Here is a 23941-nt window from a genome sequence, read left to right as displayed (position 1 = left end):
GGGTAGTAATGATGTAATTAACGCAGGAGAGGTACTCTACTAAGGAGCGCTGAAGAGGGGGTTGTAGCTGTGATCCTGGTGTTGTCCGTTCTGAGTTCTTCCTTGGCTGTCGCACGCGCGCTGGGATCGGCTTTGGTCAGCACGAATCCAGAATAGTTCCCCCGCGTAAGGCTCAACGAAGAGGGTGTTGTGATAGGGTCCAAAGGATCATCGTATTAATAGCGTAATTAAGAGGGATGGGGTGTTCTGTCTATGAACGCTAGCTACGGCCGCCAGAAGCCAGATGGCGATCCGGCTAGGTAAGCTTCGGGCCAACAGCGAGAGGCCTGGGATTCGTCCTGCTTCGGGGATGGTTGCTACTTCCGGCATTCCTCCTCGAGCGTCTCGCCCTGGTGGTCGCCGTCGATATCGGGTTTCTTTCCTCATGGTTGTCCAGCTTCACCGACGGATCGAAACACCCAATGTTCTCGGCTCGAACCTTTGAGCCCTTACCCTCAATCTCGAAGTCTTCAAGATCGCTGTTATCAATGTCACAGTTCCAAGAGCACAGGGTTGGATTGGTCACAAGAGGAAGGTCCGCGTCTCTAGGAGGACAGTTTTATTCAAAGAAGAAATAGCTTGTGATAGCAATGAAGTCTAAGCTAGTACCAAAATCCACACACTTGATCCAATCTACTCCACGTAGAATGGGCAGCGCCTCCCCACCGCGAACCACATACAAAGCGCAGCTAATGTCATCAAGACACTGCGATCCAAAAAGTAGAAAACCGCCAATCCTACCAAAACCAGAAAGTAAAGCGGCGCAGAGAGGTATCACAACAAGAACCGAGCCACCCCCACCCAATTTCCTCCAGCGTTCACTTCGTACTCGCTCTTCCCCGGGAACAGGGTGCCACTTTCCTCCTGCGCGAAAAAGAATAGGAAAGAAAAAAAAAAAGAAAGAAAACCTGCCGCGCATGTTGATCATGTGCCCAACTGGTATCGCGCAGCAGCAAAGAGAAGTGAAGAACAGAGTGCACAAAAAGTAAAGGGCCATGATGATGAAATGTGTCAGGATTGTGTGGACGCCGGGACCAATGCTCTAACGAACAGGGAGAGAATGCAGCAAATTAGCGATACTAAAACAAATAATAGAAAAAAGAGTTGGTCGGGGCTGTAGGTATCGGGCGTAGCTGATAAATGGAAATTCAGGGTATTGAGATAAGCGACTTTTACTCGGATCGGCCATGGACTGATAGATGATGTGCGATACTTGGAAGTTGGTATCTGATTTGCTGTATAGACCGCATCCACGTATTTTGCGTGGACTCACAAGCAGAGAACAGCTTACAAGGAAATGGATAAGAACTGAGATCGTCACACCAGCCTCTCAAATCAAACCTTACTCAACCAGGTGCCCCACATGCGTACCATTTGGTAATGTGATATGCCACTGGCTGAGATCGATGGCAAAGCTGTTGCCTAAGCTGACTGCAGTGGCCGACGTTGCGGCGTCGTCACCCTCTTCGAACTCTTTGAAGTATGTCTGGAGGTTTTCCTGCGCTGTGAGGGCTTTGGACAGATCATTGCTCTCCTGCAACACGAAAAGGACACCGATGCGTGCGAACTGCAGTCGCTTCTTGCTGACCGAGAGGGCTGATGTCGTGGCCGAGGCAGCGGCGGATCCAGTCGCCGTCGAGGAATAGGAGCTGTAGTACACATTGCTGCTGGCCGGGGAAGAGTCGTATACGATACCGTACTTGGTCGCGGCGTCGTCGGCGTCGGAGGAGTCGTCGCGAGCGAGCCGGAGCTTCAGCTCAGGGGCAGGGGTGACGGTCGGAACGGACGGAGTGGACGAGGTCGAAGGAAGGCCATTGCCAGGCTTGGATCCATTCTGCTGTGCAACCTCGACAACTGGCATCGGGGCGGGAGGAGGCAGGTCGATGGAACGCTTCTTGGTCGAAACCCCGCTGAAGGTCACCAGCGCGTTTTCGGCTGTGCAGCTCAGGTTGTTGGACGAAAACAGGGAGAGCAGCTCAGTTCCGCTGAGCGAAATCTGGAACGAGTCCGACGCGGTCGAGATGAGCGACGGCACAGCAGAACCAATCGTGGCGTTCTTTCCTCCGACGGTTGTGGTCGTGCAGCCCTCCTCGGATTCCGTAGCGCAACGATCGCCCGTGAAACCGTTGACACACACGCAGCTGCAGTGGCCACTCGGATTGACGACGCTGCTACCTCCGTTCTCGCAAGCGTACGTTTGCTGGCATTGGGCGAGGGCTGAATCCGCACTGGAGCTGCCATCGCCACCGTTCTGCTTTGGAAGGACGATCAAAACAACGGGGACGATGATAGCGGCGGCGACCAGCAGGACGAGAATTAGCATGAGGATGATGAAGCACCAGAGAGGCATGCCGCAGCATCGCCTGCCTTGCTTTTTCTTGTCTTGCGGCTTGCCTTCCGGGTAGTCGTGGTGCTGTTCGTACTGACCGAGTCCGGAGGGCCAGCGAGAAACGGGCCGCGATCCGTATCTTTCGCCGGTTGGTGTACCAATGCCTGGATGGGGAAACGAGGTGAGGATGTCGGAAAGTGAAGATGCTCTCCGTTGTCCGGCCTCCCAAGCTTTGTCGCCTCCGCCCTTTTCCCACATTTCCATGTCCATCCGACTTGCCGTCTTGCCGCGGTCGAGATTCGAAGCGAGACGGGTAGCGCGTCTGATTAGGTCAGGCAGGCTGGTCAGACTCCCGCGAGCCTCGGCGTCTCGAACAGCATCGACGTTCAAACGGGGCGGGCGCCGAGCCCCGACACGGTCAGCCAGTGACGGTCCTCTCTTCGGATTGCTGTAGCCTGCCCCAAGCGCTCCACCCTTTTCCAAACCGCCCAAGATTTGATTCACCCTCGGGTCGATGGGAGAATCAGGACTATTGTCCAGGGAGCGGGCCAGAGGAGATGACTTCATCGGCCTCTGAAATCCCATCGTATTCACTGATTCCGAAGATTCTGTGGCCGACGGTGGGAACAGGCCGGTCCCGCTGCTCAGCGCCTCACTGTCAGGTCTTGAAGACGACCGTTGAGCGGGGTCCCGGGAATTGCCGTATCCAGCAGCAAATGCACCACCTGCAGCGCCAGCTGCCATGATGCCCTGTCCTACGGCGCTCTTTTTTTGCTTTTCGTTGTTCCTTATTATCCTGTCGAAGCTGTCCACGCTCTTGATGGTCGTTAACGACGGCTTCCCCCTCTTGCCAAGACTGGCATGTCTGACCAGCCCAGCTTGATCACCGTCGTCCGTCACCCGCGAGGACCGGTCGCTACCAGTAATGGTCGAGGGGCTGGCCATGGGCATGTCGTCATCGGAAGGAGTTGCGTCCTCGTCGAAATAGAAACCATCGGCGTTGGGAATCACATTGCTGGAAGCGAAGGAATTATGCGAGTTACGGGAAGTGCGCGACCTATGCGACTCGGCCTCCTCGACAATGGGCGAAACGAAGGACTGCTGTGAGTAGTACGATGAAGGGCCTCTTCTGGCAGACGGCGGGGGCCCGAGGCTCTGGCTTTTCCGGGATTGAGGCATGTTAGGGACGGGGAAATCGGGGATTGATCCAAGCGACGAGACCGAGTTTATGGACGAGGTGGTTATTGGACGATGCTCATTGGGAGACGGATAGTAGGAGGTCGGGGAGAGCAGCTGGTCATCGTACTCGGAGGGCGAGACTGGCTCGGGCTCAGGCTCCCTGCGCCTGTTGCCGGGAGTCCGTGGGAGGGGCGGAGCGAGCAGCGTAGGGTCCGGCCGGGTGGGATCCAAGATGGAAGGGACGTACGACGGGCGCGGCGGGCGCTGGGGCGGCGGGCCCTTTTGACGGGGGGGGCTATCCTGGGCGGGCTGGCTGTCGTCAGCCAGAGGCCAGTTGGGGCCGGGCGAGGGCGACAATTCCCGGCCGGAACTGGAGGGTGGGGTAAGATTGGCCTCGGGGCGCGTGGGTGGACGGACATTGTACTGCGACGTGGGCAGCGGCGGGCGCGATGGTTGGCCATAGTAGTCGGCGCTGAGGTACTGGGCCTGCTCGGCCTGGGCACGTTCCCTGGCGGCCTTCACGGAGCCCTTGCGCTGGAGGCCGTGGTCGCTCCCATCATAGGTCGCGGCGGGAGCGTAAGGATGGCTCATTGGCAGGTCAGATTATTGCATGCGGAGCGGCGGCGCGATTGGCGAGGAAGTTGCCGGGCGGAGTCGCGGTGAGATTGGAGAGCTTGGCTGAGGATGGCTGCTTTTTCGGTCAGAGACACGGACGCAGTGACATTGAAAAGACTCGTAAAGGAATGAGGCGGAGATCATGGGCACTCGGGCGCCCGAGGCAAACGGGGGATTCTCGACGCATGCCTCGAAAGCATGCAACAAATTGCGTTCCAGGTGGGGCAGAGAGGACGGGCAGACGTACACAGGGCCGGGAGCATGCAGTCGATTCCTCAGTCGCTAATCAAACGGCGTGCGTCGGAGAGCCGGGCATGGAGGGGCGATGACGGCGGCGGCGGCGGCGGGAGTGGTGGTGGTGGTAGCAGTGGTCGTAGTGGCCAAGGGGGTCCGGACTCGCGGAATTAAGGGCTAAAGGCGCACAGGGCGAAGAGAAGGGAAAGACGGAGAGAGCGGCGGAAGAGAAGAGAGCGTCAAGCTCAGGCCCGGGCTGGACAGCAGTGGTGGAGCGGCGGAGGGAGAGGGAGAAGAGCGACAGTCAGCGCGGAGGCAGGGCGGAGGGCGAGATTTTGGCGGACATGGGGCTGGGCACGTCGCGGACAGCAGCACGGCAGCGGCGTGGAGAGCTGGAGCAGAAGCGAGGGCTGGTGAAGAGATTGGCCTGAGGGCGGATGGTGCGACGGCCACAAACAGAGCCACGGCCGGGGCAGCCCACGAGATGGGCGCGCCCTGCCCGCGTGCGCCGGCCCGCCTGGCCAATCGCGGCGCCCCTGGCCCGCGTCTGAGATTGATGGCGCGCAAGATGACGGCCGCAGCGCCGTGTCGCCAGCAGCAGCACCAGCACCAGCAACAGCGGCAGCCCGCCCGCCCCGCCCGCAGCGCAGCGCGCCGTGTCACCGCGCACCGCCGCCCGTCGCACCGCCGCCCCAGCAGCTCGCGATGGCCGTTGAGGCGCTGGGCGCGAACACGATCCGCGCTGCATGCATGCTTGGGGCGGCGGCCCACAGCGCGGCCTGGGGGACGCCGCAGGAGCCCCCGCCCGGCCTGCGCCCGCCTAAGGAGCCTCGCCAATTTCTCGACCATTTCTGACGACACCTCGCGCCCGTCGCTATTTACGGCGACAGGGCCTTGCACTTGCCCTGCGCTTACCCTGCGCTGGTCCTAGGCCCGGTGGGCGACACTGATCAAAGCCAGCGAGCCAGCGAGCCAGCGAGCAGCAAGCCAGCGAGCCAGCGAGCTCCCGCCTCTCCCATCTCCCGTCTGCATGAAGTCTGGACCGGCAAATGCCAGACCCCGGTCCACAGATCTCCCTCCGGCTCGCGGAAGCTGCAGCAGGGCCCACGCTCCGCCCGCAGCGCCGGCCGTTGCAGCGCGAACCACGAACCACGAACCACCTCACTCGCTCGAGGCCTCCTGCCGCCGCGGAGCCTCAACTCGCCGCCCGTTGCAGGGTGTGCCCGTCCAGCCAGCACGCGCCGGCAATCTTAACAAAAAGTCAACTCAGCGCGAGCCTTCAGGCCGCCGATCTGTCGTCGAATCTGCCTTTGCTGCCGCCACCAGCCTGTGAAGCCTGAGCCTTGTTTCAGGCCATGTCGTCCGAGAGCCGGCAGGGGGGTGCTGCTGTACGCGTAGCACAGTTCCCCTGTGCACATCGCGACTTCTGCTGTGCCTCAACCCAGCCTGCCTGTTCCTGACGCTTGCATCTGCCTCACCGCCTCGGCCGTGTGGTTGCCCGCGACGTTTCGCCCATGTCACGCGTCGACCCCAGCAGCTGGCAGTAGGTAATGCATGCTTCCCGCATTTTCCGACCCGAGATGGCCATCGTGAACCAGCTCGCTGGGCACCAGGGTTCCTTTCAGCAAAGCCGATTTTGACTTTTGCCCCCCGGGCTCTCTTCATATTACATCCCTTCCAGAACCCGCACGGGCAAACACTGTCACGCAATGGCTGCCCACACTTCTGGTCCGGCTGCTCTATAGGCCCGGCCTAGGTACACCATGGCGAGCAGAAACGTCTGAAGCGGCCAACGGCCCGGAGGAATGCCGTGACACGTCACCGTCGGCTTCGCTGAACCTTGCAGCCTCCACTCCCGCTCGTCTCTCGCAACAATCTAAAACTCGGCTTCGAAATGGTGAGCAACAGTCGCAGCGAAGGAAGAAACGGACTGATGAGAACATGGATATGTCTGGCCGTGGTGGCGTTGGATCGCACTTGCTCATCCATCTCATCCCCGCCCCGTGTTTCACCTGCCTTCGCCAACAACGTGGTCTCCATTGTTTCGCGCGCGCCAACATTCTCCACCAACCAAAGCCCCTACTTTCAAGACGTCAGCTCCTCATGACCATTGCTTCGAGCCTGCTTCTCATGTGCCTGCTACCCCAATAACGCCGTCTTATTGGGCGGTAGCTTTCATCACTGCGACAATCGAGATGGATCAGGACAGTATCAAGAGAGTGCCATCTTCTCGAACTTGCGCTACAGAGTAGGTGACAGAGCTTGGCTTTCTCCCCTCTGTCTCGCACAGCGTATGGCGTCGCTGTGGGTATTGAATCTCATGCTAATACTAAAAGCTCATACCTACGTCCGGGCATTTGCTTCTACATATGTCAATGGGATACAAACAATGAGAGAATGCAGGCTTACGTGCTCGATTGCCTATGTTTGATCTACAAACGTTGATGTGCATGATGATCTATGTTGTTCCCAAGGTTGGCTGAAGCACTGTCGGCTGAAGCACCGAATCCAACTTGACTTGTCAATAGACAACCACAACGAACCGGTACAGGTCTGTTGAGTCAAATATAGCTTAAAGATGCTAGAGGGACTCCATGACTTACTTCTTGCTGAATATTAAGAGGTTTCGTACAGGTCTCAAATTGAGCGACAATCATACCTTGTCAGTTTTTGCTTATGTAATCACAAACCACATCTGTTAAAAGTTGTCGCAACCTTCTATTTTTTGATTGGGATAGCTTTTGCGGCTTAAGCTCGTTATTAGCTTCAAGTTTTATGACTGAGACATTGCTGTGGGGGCAGTGGTCTTAATGTTAGCTCAAGGAGACAGTCCGCGAAAGACGGGGAGACAACGCACGGAGCAAAGAGCTCACGGTAGGTTGCAAAGAAACTATGCTCCGCAAAGGCAGCTGCATCACTAGTTTCATCGGCTTCGTATAGGTCAGCTGTGAGCATGTGCGAGTGCTACACCCCTTCACGTGTGCCCAAAGGAAAATGACCATCTGCCCATCTTTCTTTCACAACGCAGAATCAAGTGGCAGGCAAACCATCACCAAGTCAAGTGCCACCGTAGAAAGCTCCACGGCAGTGATATTTAAAGAGCTTCAATGATACTCACTCTAATTATTTCTCAGAAACACCAAAGATATCTACTCCTTCTCTGACTATACCGAATTGACCCATAACCATGTCCGACTCCGACAAGCAGTACCATGGCTCTACTGCTACCTCGAACGACCATGTAGCCACCCTTGACCGGCCCGCAACTACTGCTGCGCCGGCCAACTCTGCCTCCATCCCCGCCAGCGAGTTCGACATCGTGGAAGCGGCAATCGCGTTCCTCCGCAAGCAGCCAGACAGTCCCGCAAACCAGACTCTGACTTACGACCAGGTCAAGGCCGTGTTCGACGAGTACAAGGTGTACGCCGAAGTCTGCTATGCTCTCCACAAGATGGGCGCCGTCTTCACGGACAAGAAGTTTGGCCAGGACACCTTCTGTAGGCGTGCGCTCGCGGATCCCAAGGACAGGCTGCCCCAGTACCCCGATGACGAGTGATTGGAGTAGAGGGAATGCGAAAGCATACACCTACGTCCGGATCTTTGCTTCAACTACACGCGCAGGAAGGGTGACGAGCGAAGTGGTAGGGAATCTTTTTCATTTTGATCAAGCACTACAAGTCTATGGTGGGAGACGAAATTTTTTTTCCTACGGTGGTGCTCTGTGGGTGCGGTTGAAGCAAGTATGACGTGTAGGTTCAAATCAACTTTTCTTCATGAGTAGCTGAAGAAGATATCTGAATGTATATGTGAGTATTAAACATGTAAATATGCATCCGGGTACCTCGCTCACTGTGAGTCCATCTGTAAAATCTCCCCTCGCAATAGCCTTGCCTATTCAAAGCCGCACGTGAGGCCAGAAATGGCTCACTTTAGATGTGTTGTGTTGAAAAGCCGGTTTCCCGTATCAGTGCCACCGCTACCAGTGAATTTGGTATCGGAGCTTCGAAGTGCAACAATGCTGATACTCCCGCAATCGGCCAGCGTCTTGTAGAATGGGGTGTCTGGTGAAATACACTCCGCCTGGACTATACCGGCTACGATGATGATTCGAATGTCGGGATTTAGCTTGCGGATCGCTCGCACGAGTTCCAGAATCGTCTTGCCTGTGTTGATGACAGCATCGACAAGCAGTACCTGGTGTTGCCCTTGCAGGTGGTGCGCCTCGATGCTCTCCGGGCCGCTAGCGTGGACGAACATGGCCAGTGGGATCACTTCGTTGACACCGCTTGCCATTGGTTCTCCGGCTCGCATAGCGGCTACAATTGTCGTCTCTGCCTCGTGTCGAAGCTGATAGCCTTTGGAAATGTGGCCCAAGACGTGTGAAATGCCACGCTCCTCGACACCGATGACGCTGCTCAGATACTCGGTTGCCAGATAGGCGCCGGCGCGACGATGTGCTTCCCTCAGCGCGGGACCAGCCACAGATGAATCTCGCATGCGAGTCGCAAGCAGTTTCGCTGCATTTTTGTCGGTTGCAAGGAAAACCGAGAAGGCATGGCGACGGCGGAGGATGGAGCTGATAAGACCAGCCTCGGTGACTTCAGCCACGGGGAGTGTTGCGGGGTCGAGCCGGGGAGACACGCTGTTGGGAAGTAGAACTTGGCGAGCCTGAAGACCGCCTTGGTTGATGGCAACGGACAACGCAACATCCATGCTCTTGCTCCTGGAACTCTTGTCCCCCACCACAACAACCGCCTGGTCTGCTTCCTTCAGCATTTCCAAGTCCAGAGGGCTATCTCCAAATGCCCACACATACATGCGGTGAACATTCCGTAAACGAACGACCATGGCAGCTTTGACTGCTGGGGTAACCACCAGTCCGTCTGCAATACGTCCTCCGGCGATGACTCTGACAGTGTCTGAAAACCCTTCTCTTTCCAGCACAATGTCCCAGACACGACGAAGGCCGCAGCTGACAAGACACACGCCAACATGTTCTTGTTGTGATACAGACTGCAACAACGACACCATTTCTGGGTACATTGTGACCTCCGAGGCAACATCTTGACAAAGAGCTTCATACTCTTTGTCGTCAGTAGCCTGTTCGTTGAGCAGTGTGGCCTGCCGGAAGGCATTGTACGAGTACCCCAACGAGCTGCTGAAAAGAGACTTCAATGGAGAATCCGCGCTCTTTGGTTGCTCTGTCTTGCGGAATTTTGCCCAGAACAGTTCTCCAGTGTCCTCCGCTGCCAGCGTCTTGTCGGCGTCGACTACCAGCATGGTCTTCACCCGGCCACTCTGAAGGGCAACCATGTCGTCCAGCCTGGTCTCCGCGTAAGAGAGATTGTGCTTTTCCGTATGAAGGTTGAAATCACGAAGTAAAACGGAAACCTTGCTCGGCAAAGAGGAATATGAAGTCGAAGATGGAGCGAGGAGCGAGAACAGAATGCCGTGGTCGCGACAGAGCTGGCTTAGCTGATTTTTCTCAGCCTGCTGCCACTTTGCCAAATGACGTTCGGTCATGGCTGGACGCGTTCGCCCCGTATCTTCTCGATGGCGTTGTTGAACGATGCTGACAGGCACGTCCAGGTAGAGGATATGTGTGAAAGTGGCGAGGTCGTTTGGGGTGTAGACCATGTGCCCTTCCTCTTCTTCGTCTGGCCAGAACATAAGATGTCCCGTAACGATCCCTGATTTGCCGCTAGCAGTGCAGACTTTCCCGATCGTGTCGATGGCAAGTTGACGCCACTCTGCCTTGCGCTGGTCCGCCGATTTCTTAAAGGCTTCAAGGCCGCCCGGAACAAGGGTCGAAATCATCTCGGACCCTTCGAAGAATAGGAACAGCTCAGCGCCCAGTGAAAGCTTCAGTTGGTTCAACATGTACGTCTTTCCGGACCCAGAAATTCCGTATATGCCAACGACTTTCGGTTTGCCGCCGGTCGGAGGGTCTTGAACAAGGCTTAGTGGTTGCTCCCATGGAGAGAGAAGGGTGGTACCTGGTATGTTTTTTCCATTTTGAGACATCGTACTGGTGTTCTCTCAGAGGGCTACGCAAGGAATGGCTGTGGATTTGGTTTGACTGCTATTGTGAAAGGGTGAATCGCCTCAAGACAATGAGAAGCTGATGCGAGTATGGTGTGCAGAGTGGCCAAATGGCTCGTATATATCTGCCTTGCCATCAGTGTGCTTGATCAAGCAACTTACACAAGCTTTGTGCCTTTGTAGATAACACCTCGCTCTGTCGTGTGATGACATGGGCCCGAAAACTGCCAGAAGCAAACTCTATGGCAAAAGAGGCCAAAACCGTCGCAGCTTGCCACCGACGCGCTTGAAGGTGACGGGGTCAATCTGGTGGCGAGAAGCAACTTCGATGAGCTTGCTATCTTTGGCCGGGTTCACGACCTCACGCACGGATGCGTAACGAGGAGCATGACTGAGCAATGCAGCCACCCGATAGAACTGCCAGCGCAATGTGAATTTTGCCAACATGTACACGTATACGGGCGCGTGGTGGATTGTGGAAAAAGGCGGCAGTCTCCGCACCGGAAAGCCATCATACTGTGCTCGGCTGATGGAAAAGAAGACGTCCGATGTCTCGCTAAGCCTCTGCCAGCCTGTTGTTGCAGTGTTGCGTTCTCGGAGCTCCTCTCGGACTCGATCTCGGTACCATGATGGCGGTGACTGTCGTGAGAGGCCTAGCATGCCATGCCAGCGATGAAGAAATCCGTACGTCGTGGGTCGCATCTTGGTTAGGTTAGTGAATGTGACGAAGGTGTGCAAAACGAAAGAAGCCGGGTGGAGGGTCAAGAGGAATGTCTTGGACGAAGCGGAGCAAAACCAAGTTGAGGCAAGACAGAGCTTTTAGAGTCCTGGCGCACGTGCGCTATCCCCTTTTCGGGATGTTGGGGGGTACCCAAGGAATTTGGCTCACCTACTATTGTCTCACATGGGTAATGGAATCATCTGTCTGGATATACTTGTCCGAGATTTAGTACCGGCTTCCATATCCGGATATCTGCTTCAGCTACCCGTGCTTCCAACTGCCCAATGATTCTTGATCGTTTCAGCCTTGAATAACAATATCCCGAGACAGAGTACCACAAGTGCTACCGTAAACATATGCATGCACGCCCTGCCAACACTTTGTTCTGATGACGTGCTAGGTAATGATTTCTTCGGAAAGGGGAAGTACTGGCTCGCTTATACAACTACAGGCAACAGCGACAAGGCTTTAGCAAGGCATCTTGCGCCATATGCAGTCATCTTCGCTGGACATTTCTGATTGGGTGAACCGAGATCAAGCATCATTCGAGCATACAATGTGCTGGGACTATGGAGGAAACGAACAATTCTGAGGAGGAAACTACAATCTTCGCCGAGGTGTTGCCACTGCAACCATTCAGAAGAAAGAAGAAAAAAACAAGATGAAGAGAGTACAAGAAGAACGAAGTTCCACTAATAGCGTTGTGGAATGTTGATGGTGAGTGATTGGGCACACAGGGCAAAAAGGGGTCGATGCTCAACCCACACAGACCACAAAAAGAATTGCAAAACGTACAACAGCCGGGATTCCCCAATGGTCACCCACTTGAGTACTAATCGGCCGGTTCGCAGCTTGAGTACGGCTGAGCGGACGGGAAGCCCTATATTCTGCGACCTATGGTCGTACGTGAAGAAAGAGCCTGCGGGCATAGTTTATGAATACAAGTAAACTAGCTGTTGACTACCTGTCAACCGCAACCCAGCAGCGAGAGCTTCATCCAGCAACGGACATGAGCAACGGACATGAGCAACGAACATGAGCAACGAACATGAGCAACGAACATGAGCAACGAACGTGAGCAACGGACATGAGCAACGAACATGAGCAACGAACATGAGCAACGAACGTGAGCAATGGACATGAGCAACGAACATGAGCAACGAACATGAGCAACGAACATGAGCAACGAACGTGAGCAACGAGTATTATAGCAACCAGTGCCCCCATTGGCGAGCGCGTCTCAGCAGCGATCATCCTCTAGCAGCGACCATCCTTTACCAGAGACCATCACTAGCAGGCATCACTTGCAACAGAGGCGCTTTACCGCCCGTCGCCTTTTACAGGAACGTCGAGGCACCTGCTACACGCTTCGCCGGGGGTTACTTCGCTTAGTTGGACTGTCCCATTCAACGGAATATTGCAAGTGTCTTGCACGAGGACCGATCAGGAGAAGTCCCGCCAAGTCTCAACCTTCCTCTGTCTCCCCCCTCAGCCCACATGCATTTAACATTCGTTATCCACTCTCCGACAAGGAGAACCAGCGAATCATCGCGCTGGCTGTCCCCGTGTCGGCGGAACCTCGGTCATCCTCCCTTTTCTCCTCCCGCCCCCAGCGCTTACTCCACCACATATTCCCAACTCCCGACCAAACTTTCCATCAAGGAGAACACGGTCTTGTGGTCTAGTGGCATGATTCTCGCTTAGGGCTTACCCTAGGTAACTTGCGAGAGGTCCCGCGTTCGATCCGCGGCAAGACCCTATAGAATCTCTATCTTTTTTGCCGTTTGCGCGGCTAGTTCCTCTTTTTACGCTTTCGAGATGGGCTAGCCGTAGTCTTCCTAGTCCAATTATACTATTACGGGGCGGGAGTATGCCTATACGGCGCGTCTCGAGCTTTTTACCTATTCGAGTCTATCTTACGGAGGATGTCACGCGATTCTACTACGATAAATTTAAACCCTAAAGGCGGTATACTCTAAACTATAGAGGGATATTCTATAAAGAGAAAAAAGAACTATACTTTATTATTATCGTCGTTATATTATAGTAAAGTTAAAAACTAAGTCTAACGCTATAATTACGCTCTTCTACGCCCCTACTATATCTATATCTAAATATTAATACGCCACGCTACTTATATTAAAATAAAGAAATAAGGACTATACTCTTATTATCGCCGTTATATTATAGTAAAGCTAAAAACTAAGTCTAACGCTATAACTACGCTCTTTTATACCTTCGCTTTACTATATACGCTCGTATCTAATATAGTCTTAGCTACGGCCGTAGCGCTTATCGTTTACTATATATTAGAAGAGCCGCTTATCGTCGTAGCGATAGTTTTAGTCGATAATAATTTAAAGATAGTAGTAGTAGAGTTATTAATCTAGCTATTCTTATTTAAGTTAACGATTTTTCTATTAATAGTAATACTTCGCTAGCTACTAATAGTATTATAGTAGTAGAGAATTCGGCTATATCTAATTAGATAAGATCTCTAGGCTTAAGAAGTAGAAATAGTACGAGTTCGGCCTAAAATCTAAGGCTATAAGTAACGGCCGGCGTCTACTATAGTATAAAAGCGCTTTTCTTAAGTAGTATAGAGAAAATAACTAACTACTATCTCTTCTCTCTAATCTTTTTACTATCTATCTCTTATTTTATCTTTCGCCTATCTATAACGTATAGTTACTTCGACTAATTATTCTAAATATTTATCTAACGTTCTTTTCTTCGTTAGTAGTTAGACTCGATTTAGCCGGCGATATCTTTTATATACTTTAAAAGGTTTTATATTTATCTATTATTATTTTTAGATCTAAGCTTAATTATTCGTATACGTTTAGATTTTAACTACGTATATAGTTCTATTTATTACAAATTAAATCTAGATTTAAGAATTATATATTTATATATTTAGATCGGGGTTTAAGAATTAAATTATCGTTTAAATAGTAGTTAGTACGTACTAGAGTAAGTAATATAATAATAGAAACCTTAAAATAAAAAATTACGAATAATAATAGAGGGATTTAGAATCGAAGAGGTTTTAGAACTACTTTTTATAGATCTAGAACTAGTAGGCTCTAAATCTAGTACTAGAAGCTATAGAACTAAAAGTAGGCTACTAGACGGAAGTAGACTACTAAAATCTATAGAAGTAGAAGCTTTTATCTAAACTCTATACCGTAATAGTAGTAGGGTAGTAAACTACGTAAGATAAATAACTAGAACTAGAAACTCGAGCTCTAATCGTAGTATATTTTAGAAACGACTTTAACGGAATAGATTTTATTAAGCTATCTATACCGTATTAGGTTTTAGTAATACTAGAAGTAAAAGTAAGAAAATAAAAAAAAGAAAAAAAAGAATTCTTCTTTTAATACGCGAGGAGATTCGTTTCTCGCTATTATTATAGTTCTTAAGTCTAGAGTTTATACTAGTATTATCTTTCTACTTCTTAATACTAGTATTATCTTTCTACTTTTCGATACTAGAATCGCCTTTCCGTATCTTAATACTAGAATCGTCTTTTCGTATTTCGATACTAGAATCGCCTTTCTATATTTTAATTCTAGTATTTAGTTCTAGATATCTAGATTCTAGAATCGGTTTCCTAGTATAGAGTTTTTATTAGATAGCTACGCTAGAGTAGATACGAGTTCTCGATTCTCGCGAATTAAGACTCGACTATTATTATTTATATTTTTTCTTACTCGAGATCCTATCTACCGTAATAATACTAGTAATAGTATTAGCTATTATCTAAATATTATACTAGTTCTATATTCTAAGTACGCGACGAGGTACTCTCTATCGCTATTATTCTAAGCGCGTACCCTAGATAAGAAAAGAAAAAATAAGAATAAAGAAAAAGAGTAGTTATTATAGTTCTCTAGTCTAAAGTCGTTATAGAATACTAATATCTTCTTCTCGTATCTCGATACTAGAGTTATCTTCCCGTATCTCGATATTAGTATCGCCTTTCTATATCGCGATTCTAGTATCTAGTTCTAGATATCTAGTTTCTAGATTCGATTTTCTAGTATAGAGCGGCTAGTTAGATAGCCGTATACTAGAGTAGATAGAGGTTCTTAATTCTCGCGGATCGAGATACTATTATTATTTATACTTTTTCTTACTTAAGACTCTATCCGTCGTAATTATACTTTAGATAGTATTACTTAGTAGCTAAAAGGTATTTTTACTATATAATTACCGCCGCTAAAATTCTTATTCGCTAGGCCGATCGTTCTTTAATTATACTAGAAGTTTTCTTCGCTAGTAGAACGAGCTATATTCTCTTTTATTTCTTTAAGACGATATTACCGCGCTTCCGCTTAAAATAAAAACGCTTTCGCTTCTATTTACCGCCGAATTATCGAGAACGAAGCTAATCGAGTCTTATCGTTCTCTATATTATACTTTATTTCGCCTTTTACGACCGTCCGCGGTCTTCTAACCGTAAAAGAAAGAAAGCTTCCGTTAAGAATCTAGAAGACTAGATATTACGAATTAGAGTTTCTAGATTTTAATTTTCTTCTTTCGTATCTATCTTTAGTTAGTACTTCTCTCGCTTCGTCGGACTTTACTATCTCGGCGTAATTTCCGCCTACTCTTATAGTAGCGTATACTCGCCCGTTAATAGTTTTCGATTCTAATAAGGGCGTAAACCGTTCGGCGAACGATTTTTTATTTCTCTTTTTCTTTAACTCTTTCTCCCTTATATCTTCTTACTACTACTCGATTTTTATCGGTACTAGTCGTAATTCTAGCTACTCTATTACTTCTCGACGTAGTTATTTAAACTATCTATTATCTCGTTATCTTTTAGTAAGAGAATAATAAGAACCGAAAGACCCTTCTTAACTACGACGGCGGGGCCGTTCTATTAGCCTTCGCCGTATAAGAAATCTATAATAAATCTTTCTTATCCGGGAAATCTACCGGACGACTAACTAGAAATACTCGAGTATCTATTAAAGAGAACGCCTTACTTCCGTATCCTCTTAAGTAGATTCTTATAGTTAACGCTCTAACTAAAGTCTAATACTCTATAAAGTATTTTACTACCGACGTATTCTCTTCTTAATAAATACGGGATCCGCGAGTCTAGAAGATTATCGATAAGTACTAGATAGCCTACGACTAGTTATTCTAAGAGGACTTTAAATCTAGTAATTTATTAAACGAGTCTTATCTTTCTAGCGTTACTCCTCTAAATTTTTAAAAGACGTTATCTAGTTCTTTCTCTTCGCCTCTACTAGGGTTACTCTTTAATAGAACTACGTCGCTAAGATAGCTCTAATTCCCGCTATTCTTTCCGCTAGCTTCTATTACTAACTAAAAGCCGCTTCTCTTATTTAAAGCCTCTCCGGTTTTCTTCGCGTTAAGCTAGTCGCTACCCTCGATACTAAGGCTAGAACGAACTAAAAGGTTTATCTAAGTCTTTTTAATTCTAAAGCGATACTCTAATAGTTCCTTTCTAAAACGTAGAAATATCTCTTTCTTAAAGGATATATTTTCTTAAGATTTCTAAGCTTCTAAGAATAAGAAGACTAGTCGCGGTTTCTTTAATAAAAGACGCGATTCCGGTATATCTCTTCTATTAAACTAAAGTTAAGATCGTCTCTATATCTAATCTAAAGTAGAGACGATAATAGCGAAGTACGCCGCTAAGATTTAAGCGGAAGTAACTTCGCTATCGTCTTCCCCCGCGAATTTAGAGAACGCTTTCTTTAGTAAGATAGTTATTATAGTTAAAAAGCTTATTAGCGAAGAGATTATAGCCTTTAATTATCGCCTTAGACTTAATAAGGCCGAGCTCTTATCTAATCTAGATAAGCGAAGTCGTATTTTAGCCTTATATAAGTAATACGCGAGACCTAGATCTAGCTCTACGGCTCCTTAAGATTAACGCGCTAGAACTTAATTTAACGTAGGCTCGTAGCGCCCGCCTCGTTTCTTTACGAAGTAAACCCGCTATAAGTACGAGACTATTACTTAAGAAAGATCTCGTAGTCTCGATTTCGAAGATTTCTCCTCCGACGAGTCTACGCGTATTAAGAAGCTTACTAAATCTAACTCTAATAATAAGAAATCTAATTACGTAGTAACTTTATAGAAGTTTAAACTAGAGAATATTAGTTTCTTTAATTCTTATATTAAGGTCCGAGATAACGAGGATAAGAATATAATCGATAAAAAGAATAAGTTCTTTTATCGAAACGTACGCTAATTTATTAAAGCGGTTAAGAGTAAACTTTACTCTACCGCGAGCGATTCTATTCGTAGAAACCTCTATAAGTATTTCCGTAGATTAACTTAGGCGTAGTATATTAGATAGCTTACTTATACTAAGAGGAAATATCTTTAAGGCGGTATTAATATTAAACGTTAGAGGAACGAGCTAGTCGACCGTTTTCGTCGAAGACTAATCGAGGCCTAACGCGAGCTTTAACGTAAGAGATTTAAATTCGTCGAAGTACGCGACGGTAAATCGATTAAACGCTTTATTACCGAGTATATTCGATTAGCGAAGAATATCGATATTTCTTCTACTAAGAGTTAGCTCTTATAAGCTTATAAAAGAATCTATATCTAATTTCGGCGCGATCTTAAGCCTCTATTAAGATATACTACCGTCGATAGATACGTTAGACGAATAGAGAAGTAATAGTCTTTATAGTCTAATCTCGTTAAGAATAAGAATAGGCGTATCTCTACCGCTCGAAGAAATAGGCCGTTCGAATCCTCTAGGGGCGTAGAATCGAACTAATTCTATTCTTAAAATAAGACGCCGAAGCTAACTCGCGATTTCTCTTTTAAGAAAGACTCTTATCGTCTATTCGGCGGTAATCGTAATCGACCCTAAGATCGTAATAAAGATAGAAACCGTAATTATAATAAGAATTAAGATCTCGATAAGAATAAGAGACGCGCTAATAATAAGCCTAAATTAGCGTATATATACTACGTAGATATAGATACCTTATCTTTTCCTAATAACGCGAGATCTCTATTATCGGCTTTCTTCGCTTTAGATCGAAGCTCTAACCGAGCTAATAGCTAATCTTCTAGAGGCTCTTTCTCTCTAGCCTTAGATACTTCGTTAAAGGCTTCGTTCTTTACTAGATTTCTACGTACGGTTTCTAGACCGATTATCGTATTCTCGTAGTACGCTACTATCGTAACCGAGTCTATCTTAAGCGAGAATCCGGTTCTAATTTCTACTTAAGCTAAGTCCGTAGGCGACGCCGTCGATTCGACTTAATTACGCTACGTGTTACGGTCCTCTAGTCTAGAGTCGTTATAGGATACTAGTATCTCCTTTTTATATCTCGATACTAGGATTATCTTCCCGTATTTTAATACTAGTATCGCCTTTCTATATCGCGATCCTAGTATCTAGTTCTAGATATCCGGTTTCTAGATTCGGTTTTCTAGTATAGAGCGGCTAGTTAGATAGCTATACGCTAGAGTAGATAGAGGTTCTCGATTCTCGCGGATCGAGATACTATTATTATTTATACTTTTTCTTACTTAAGACCCTATCCGTCGTAATTATACTCTAAATAGTATTACTTAGTAGCTAAAAGATATTTTTACTATACGATTACCGCCGCTAGAATTCTTATCCGCTAGGCCGATTGTCTTTCGACTATACTAGAAGTTTTCTCCGCTAGTAGAACGAGCTATATTCTCTTTTATCTCTTTAAGATAATATTATCGCGCTTCTACTTAAAATAAAAACGCTTTCGCTCCTATTTACCGCCGAATTATCGAGGACGAAGCTAATCGAGCCTTATCGTTCTCTATATTATACTTTATTTCGCTTTTTACGACCGTCCGCGATCTTCTAACCGTAAAAGAAAGAAAGCTTCCGTTAAGAATCTAGAAGACTAGATATTATAAATCGAAGTTTCTAGATTTCGGTTTCTTTCTTCTATATCTATCTTTAGTTAGTACTTCTCTCGCTTCGTTAGACTTTACTACCTCGGCGTAATTCCCGCCTACTCTTATAGTAGCGTATACTCGCCCGTCGATAGTTTCTAATTCTAATAAGGGCGTAAACCGTCCGGTAGACGGTTTTCTATTTCTCTCTTTCTCTAACTCTTTCTCCCTTATACCTTCTTACTACTACCCGATTTTTACCGGTACTAGTCGTAATTCTAGCTACTCTATTACTTTCCGACGTAGTTATCTAGACTACCTATTATCTCGTTATCTTTTAGTAAGAGAATAATAAGAACTAAAAGGCCCTTCTCGGCTACGACGGTAGGGCCGTTCTATTAGCCTTCGCCGTGCGAGAAACCTACGATAGATCTTTCTTATCCGGGAAATCTACCGGACGACTAACTAGAAATACTCGAGTATCTACTAAAGGGGACGCCTTACTCCCGTATCCTCTTAAGTAGATTCTTATAATTAACGCCCTAATTAAAGTCTAATACTTTACGAAGCGTTTTACTACTAACGTATTCTCTTCTTAATAGATACGGAATCCGCGAGTCTAGGAAATTATCGATAAGTACCGGGTAGCCTATAACTAGTTATTCTAAGAGGACTTTAAATCTAGCGATCTACTAGATAAGTCTTATCTTTCTAGCGTTACTTCTCTAAATTCTTAAAAGATGTTATCTAGTTCTTCCTCTTCGCCTCTACTAGGATTATTCTTTAATAGGACTACGTCGCTAAGATAGCTTTAACCCCCGCTATTCTCTCCGCTAGCTTCTATCGCTAACTAAAAGCCACTTTTCTTATTTAAAGCCTTTCCGGTTTCCTCCGCGTTAAGCTAGTCGCCACCCTCGGTACTAAGGCTAGAACGGACTAAGAGGTTTATCTAAGTCTTCCCGATTCTAAAGCGGTATCCTAATAGTTTCTTCCTAGAACGTAGAAATATCTCTTTCTTAAAAGATATATTTTCTTAGAATTCCTAAGCTTTTAAGGGTAAGGAGGCCAGTCGCGGTTTCTTTAATAAGGGACGCGATTCCGGTATATCTCCCCCGTTAAACTAAAGTTAAGGTCGTCTCTACACCTAATCTAAAGTAGAGACGATAATAGCGGAGTACGCCGCTAAGATTTAAGCGAAAGTAACCCCGCTATCGCCTTCCCCCGCGAATCTAGAGGACGCTTTCTTTAGTAAGATAGCTATTATAATTAAGAAGCTTATTAGCGAAGAGATTATAGCCTTTAATTATTACCTTAAACTTAATAAGGCCGGGCTCTTATCTAACCTAGATAAGCGGAGTCGTATTTTAGCCTTATATAAGTAATACGCGAGACCCGAATCTAGCTCTACGGCCCCTTAGAATTAACGCGCTAGAACTCGATCTAACGTAGGCTCGTAGCGCTCGCCTCGTTTCTTTACGAAGTAAACCCGCCGTAAGTACGAGACTACTACTCGAGAGAGGTCTCGTAGTCTCGATTTTAGAGATTTCTCCCCCGACGAGTCTACGCGTACTAAGAAGCTTACTAAATCTAACTCCAACGACGAGGAATCCGATTACGTAGTAACTTTATAGAAGTTTAAACTAGAGAATATTAGTTTCTTCGATCCTTATATTAAGGTCCGAGATAACGAGGATAAGAATATAATCGATAAAAAGAATAAGTTCTTTTATCGGAACGTGCGCTAATTTATCGAAGCGGTTAAGAGTAAACTTTACTCTACCGCGAGCGATTCTATTCGTAGAAACCTCTATAAGTACCTCCGCGGATTAGCTTAGGCGTAGTATATTAGATAGCTTACTTACGCTAAGAGAAAATACCTCCGAGACGGTATTAGTATTAAACGTTAGAGGAACGAGCTAGTCGACCGTTTCTATTAGAGACTAACTAAGGCCTAACGCGAGCTTTAACGTAAGAGATTTAAATCTACTAAAGTACGCGACGGTAAACTAATTAGGCGCTTTATTATCGAGTATATTCGATTAGCGAAGAATACCGATATTTCTTCTATCGAGGGTTAGCTTCTATAAGCTTACGAGAGAATCTATATCTAATTTCGACGCGATCTTAAGCCTCTATTAAGATATACCACCGTCGATAGATACGTTAGATAGGCGGAGGAGTAATAGTCCCTATAGTCTAATCTCGTTAAGGATAAGGATAGGCGTACCTCTACCGTCCGAAGGAATAGACCGTTTAAACCCTCTAGGGGCGTAGAATCGAACCGATTCTATTCTTAAGATAAAACGCCGAAGCCGACTCGCGATTTCTCTTCTAAGAAAGACTCTTACCGTCTACCCGGCGGTAATTATAATCGACTCTAAGATTATAACGGAGATAGAAACCGTAATCGTAATAGAAATCGAGATTCCGATAAGAATAAGAGACGCGCCGATAATAAGCCTAAATTAGCGTATATATACTACGCGGATATAGGTGCCTTACCTTTCCCTAATAACGCGAGATCTCTATTACCGGCTTCCTCCGCTTTAAATCGAAGCTCCGACCGAGCTAATAGCTAACCTTCTAGAGGCTCTTTCTTCCCGGCCTCGAATACTTCGTTAGAGGCTTCGTCCTTCGCTAGATTTCTACGTATAGTCTCTAGGCCGATTATCGTATCCTTATAGTACGCTACTACCGTAACCGAGCCTATCTTAAGCGAGAATCCGGTTCTAGTTCCTACTTAAGCTAAGTCCGTAGGCGACGCCGTCGATCCGGCTTAGTTACGCTACGCGTATTACGAGAAATAATAGCTCTCTCGTAATAAGCTCTACGAGTATATCCGCTAAAATTATTCGAAGAAGGGAGTATTATCTTTCCGAGCCGCGAAGGCTTCCGCCGCTACGAAGGATCTAAAATAGAAGCTTATCGATTCTTCTCTCGACTAAGCTCTAGACGAACCGTCGAAGCTTATTCTATCTAAGGCAGCCCCGAAAGTAAAGCCCGACTAGGAATTTCGAAATTAGAACTACGCCGTCGCTAAAGTAAGACTCGGCGAAGCGCTAAATAAATTAGACTATATTATTAATTCCGGATATACGATATCTATTATCGATAAGGTCGCTCTCCGTAGGGCCGGCGCGGCCTTTTAGCCAATCGCGATATCTAAGCCTATCGGCGTAGAGAGAGTCGGCGGATACCCTCTATAGAGCTTAAAATATTATCTTCTTAAATTCGCTTTCCGAGCTTTTCTTAAAGGATCGTAGGTTCGGATAGAGTTTATCCGTAAGATTTATTTAGTCGACGACTACGGCGGCGCTATACTACTAGGCGTCGATATTTTAGGACTAGAGAGTATCTCCGTCGACCCGGCGGCGAATCTACTACGTATTAGTAGTTACTAAGGAGTATAGATCCCCGTATAAACTCGACCGCGGTCCGAAGCCCGCGTTAGAGATTTTAAAGTCTAGACCGTTAAGGCGATAATAATTTCGCCGAAGTCTATCGCGCCGGTTAAGATTAATTTCGCTAAAGCTCTTCCTTACGGTAGAGACTTCGAATTTATCTTTCTTTCTACGGCTAGTATAGCTCCTAGGCGATCCGGAACTCTAGTAGCGTATACTTATATTTTAGATTAGAATACGGAGTTGGTATAGATCCGTAATAACTCTAACGATTCCGTTAAGATCTAAAGAAACTATTCGCTCGGTAAAGTCTCCGACTACGAGGTCTTACGAGCCGACGAGCTTAATCCGGCCCTTTACGGAATAGCCGGTCTCGATACTAATAAAATTAATTCTTTCTTAGAGGAACGTATTACGAACGGGGTTATAATCTACGGCCCGCTAGAGGTTAGAAAGCGCCTCTCCGAAATTATTCTTCGCTATCTAGATATATAGAAGGCTAGTCCTTCTTTCGCTAAGATTCTACTAGAGTAAGAGATATCGATCCTACTTAAGCCTAGATAGAAGAAGAAGATAAAGTTAGCGACTAAAGTATACCCTCTCTCGGTAAGAGATAGGGTAGTAGTCGATAATATCTTCGATAAGCTATACGATTAGGGAAAGCTTATATAGACTAAGATCTATACCGTCTTTAGTTACCTAGTATTCGTTATTTAGAAGAGGATTCTTAAAGATAGCGTTTAGATCGAAAAGCCACGCGTAGTCGTAGATATTTAAGATCTTAACCGTATCTTAAAGAAGGATTTCTATCCGCTACCCGCGTAAGGTAATATTATTAACGCCGTTCGCGGCGCCAACTATATCTCGATAATAGACGTAACCTCTTTCTTCTATTAATAGAAAATTCGAGACGAAGATCGATATAAGCTTACGGTAAACTCTTACCGCGGCTAGAAGTCTTTTAATATTACTATTATAGGATATATTAACTCTAGGTCGTATAGCTAGAGATAGTTTAATAATATTCTAAGAAATTTCCGGTTATTTATACGTACGTATATCGACGATATTACCGCATTCGATAAGACCTTAGACGAGTATCTACTATATCTCGATTAGCTATTCTAACGTATTAGTAAGTACGGTATTACGTTATCGCCGTCGAAAAGCTTTATTAGCTACCCCTACGCCACTCTCTTAGATTAGAGAGTTAACGTCTTTAGGCTCGGGTCTACGTAAGAGCGAACTAAGGCGCTTACCGAAATACCGTTTCTACGGACCTTAAAGAATTTAAAATACTAGATTAGAGCGACTAAGTTTCTATAGTCTAGAATCTCGTATTACGCTTCTATAATTAAACCCTTAACCGATTATAAGACGGAACTACTAAGGTCTAGCCCGATAAAGAGTAGTGCCCGCCTCGTATACACTAAACGCACTAGAGTAGTGCCGAAGGCCGAGAGAAGAGCCGTATACGAAGTAATCTAT

General features: G+C 47.1%; 3 protein-coding genes across 3 annotated transcripts; 1 reads left to right on the top strand and 2 right to left on the bottom strand.

Moving 5' to 3' along the window:
- Positions 1 to 1381: 1381 nt before the first annotated feature.
- BKCO1_7000105 (epidermal growth factor-like type 3) lies at positions 1382 to 4138 on the bottom strand (the record flags this gene model as incomplete). The annotated part of the gene is made up of 1 exon (XM_020278547.1): positions 1382 to 4138. The coding sequence occupies one exon, from the start codon at positions 4136 to 4138 to the stop codon at positions 1382 to 1384; it is 2757 nt and encodes a 918-aa protein (XP_020133559.1).
- Positions 4139 to 7583: 3445 nt separating this feature from the next.
- On the top strand, positions 7584 to 7952 carry BKCO1_7000104 (uncharacterized protein; the record flags this gene model as incomplete). The annotated part of the gene is made up of 1 exon (XM_020278546.1): positions 7584 to 7952. One exon carries the CDS (start codon positions 7584 to 7586, stop codon positions 7950 to 7952), a length of 369 nt encoding a protein of 122 aa, XP_020133560.1.
- A 368-nt stretch (positions 7953 to 8320) lies between these two features.
- BKCO1_7000103 (uracil phosphoribosyltransferase) lies at positions 8321 to 10420 on the bottom strand (the record flags this gene model as incomplete). Its single annotated transcript, XM_020278545.1, has 1 exon — positions 8321 to 10420. The coding sequence occupies one exon, from the start codon at positions 10418 to 10420 to the stop codon at positions 8321 to 8323; it is 2100 nt and encodes a 699-aa protein (XP_020133557.1).
- Positions 10421 to 23941: the final 13521 nt, after the last annotated feature.

The sequence above is a fragment of the Diplodia corticola genome (genome assembly GCF_001883845.1).
Source record: "Diplodia corticola strain CBS 112549 chromosome Unknown scaffold7, whole genome shotgun sequence".
Taxonomy (NCBI): domain Eukaryota; kingdom Fungi; phylum Ascomycota; class Dothideomycetes; order Botryosphaeriales; family Botryosphaeriaceae; genus Diplodia; species Diplodia corticola.
The sequence above is the reverse complement of the archived record's forward strand: the minus strand, read 5'-3'. Positions and strand labels throughout refer to the sequence as shown.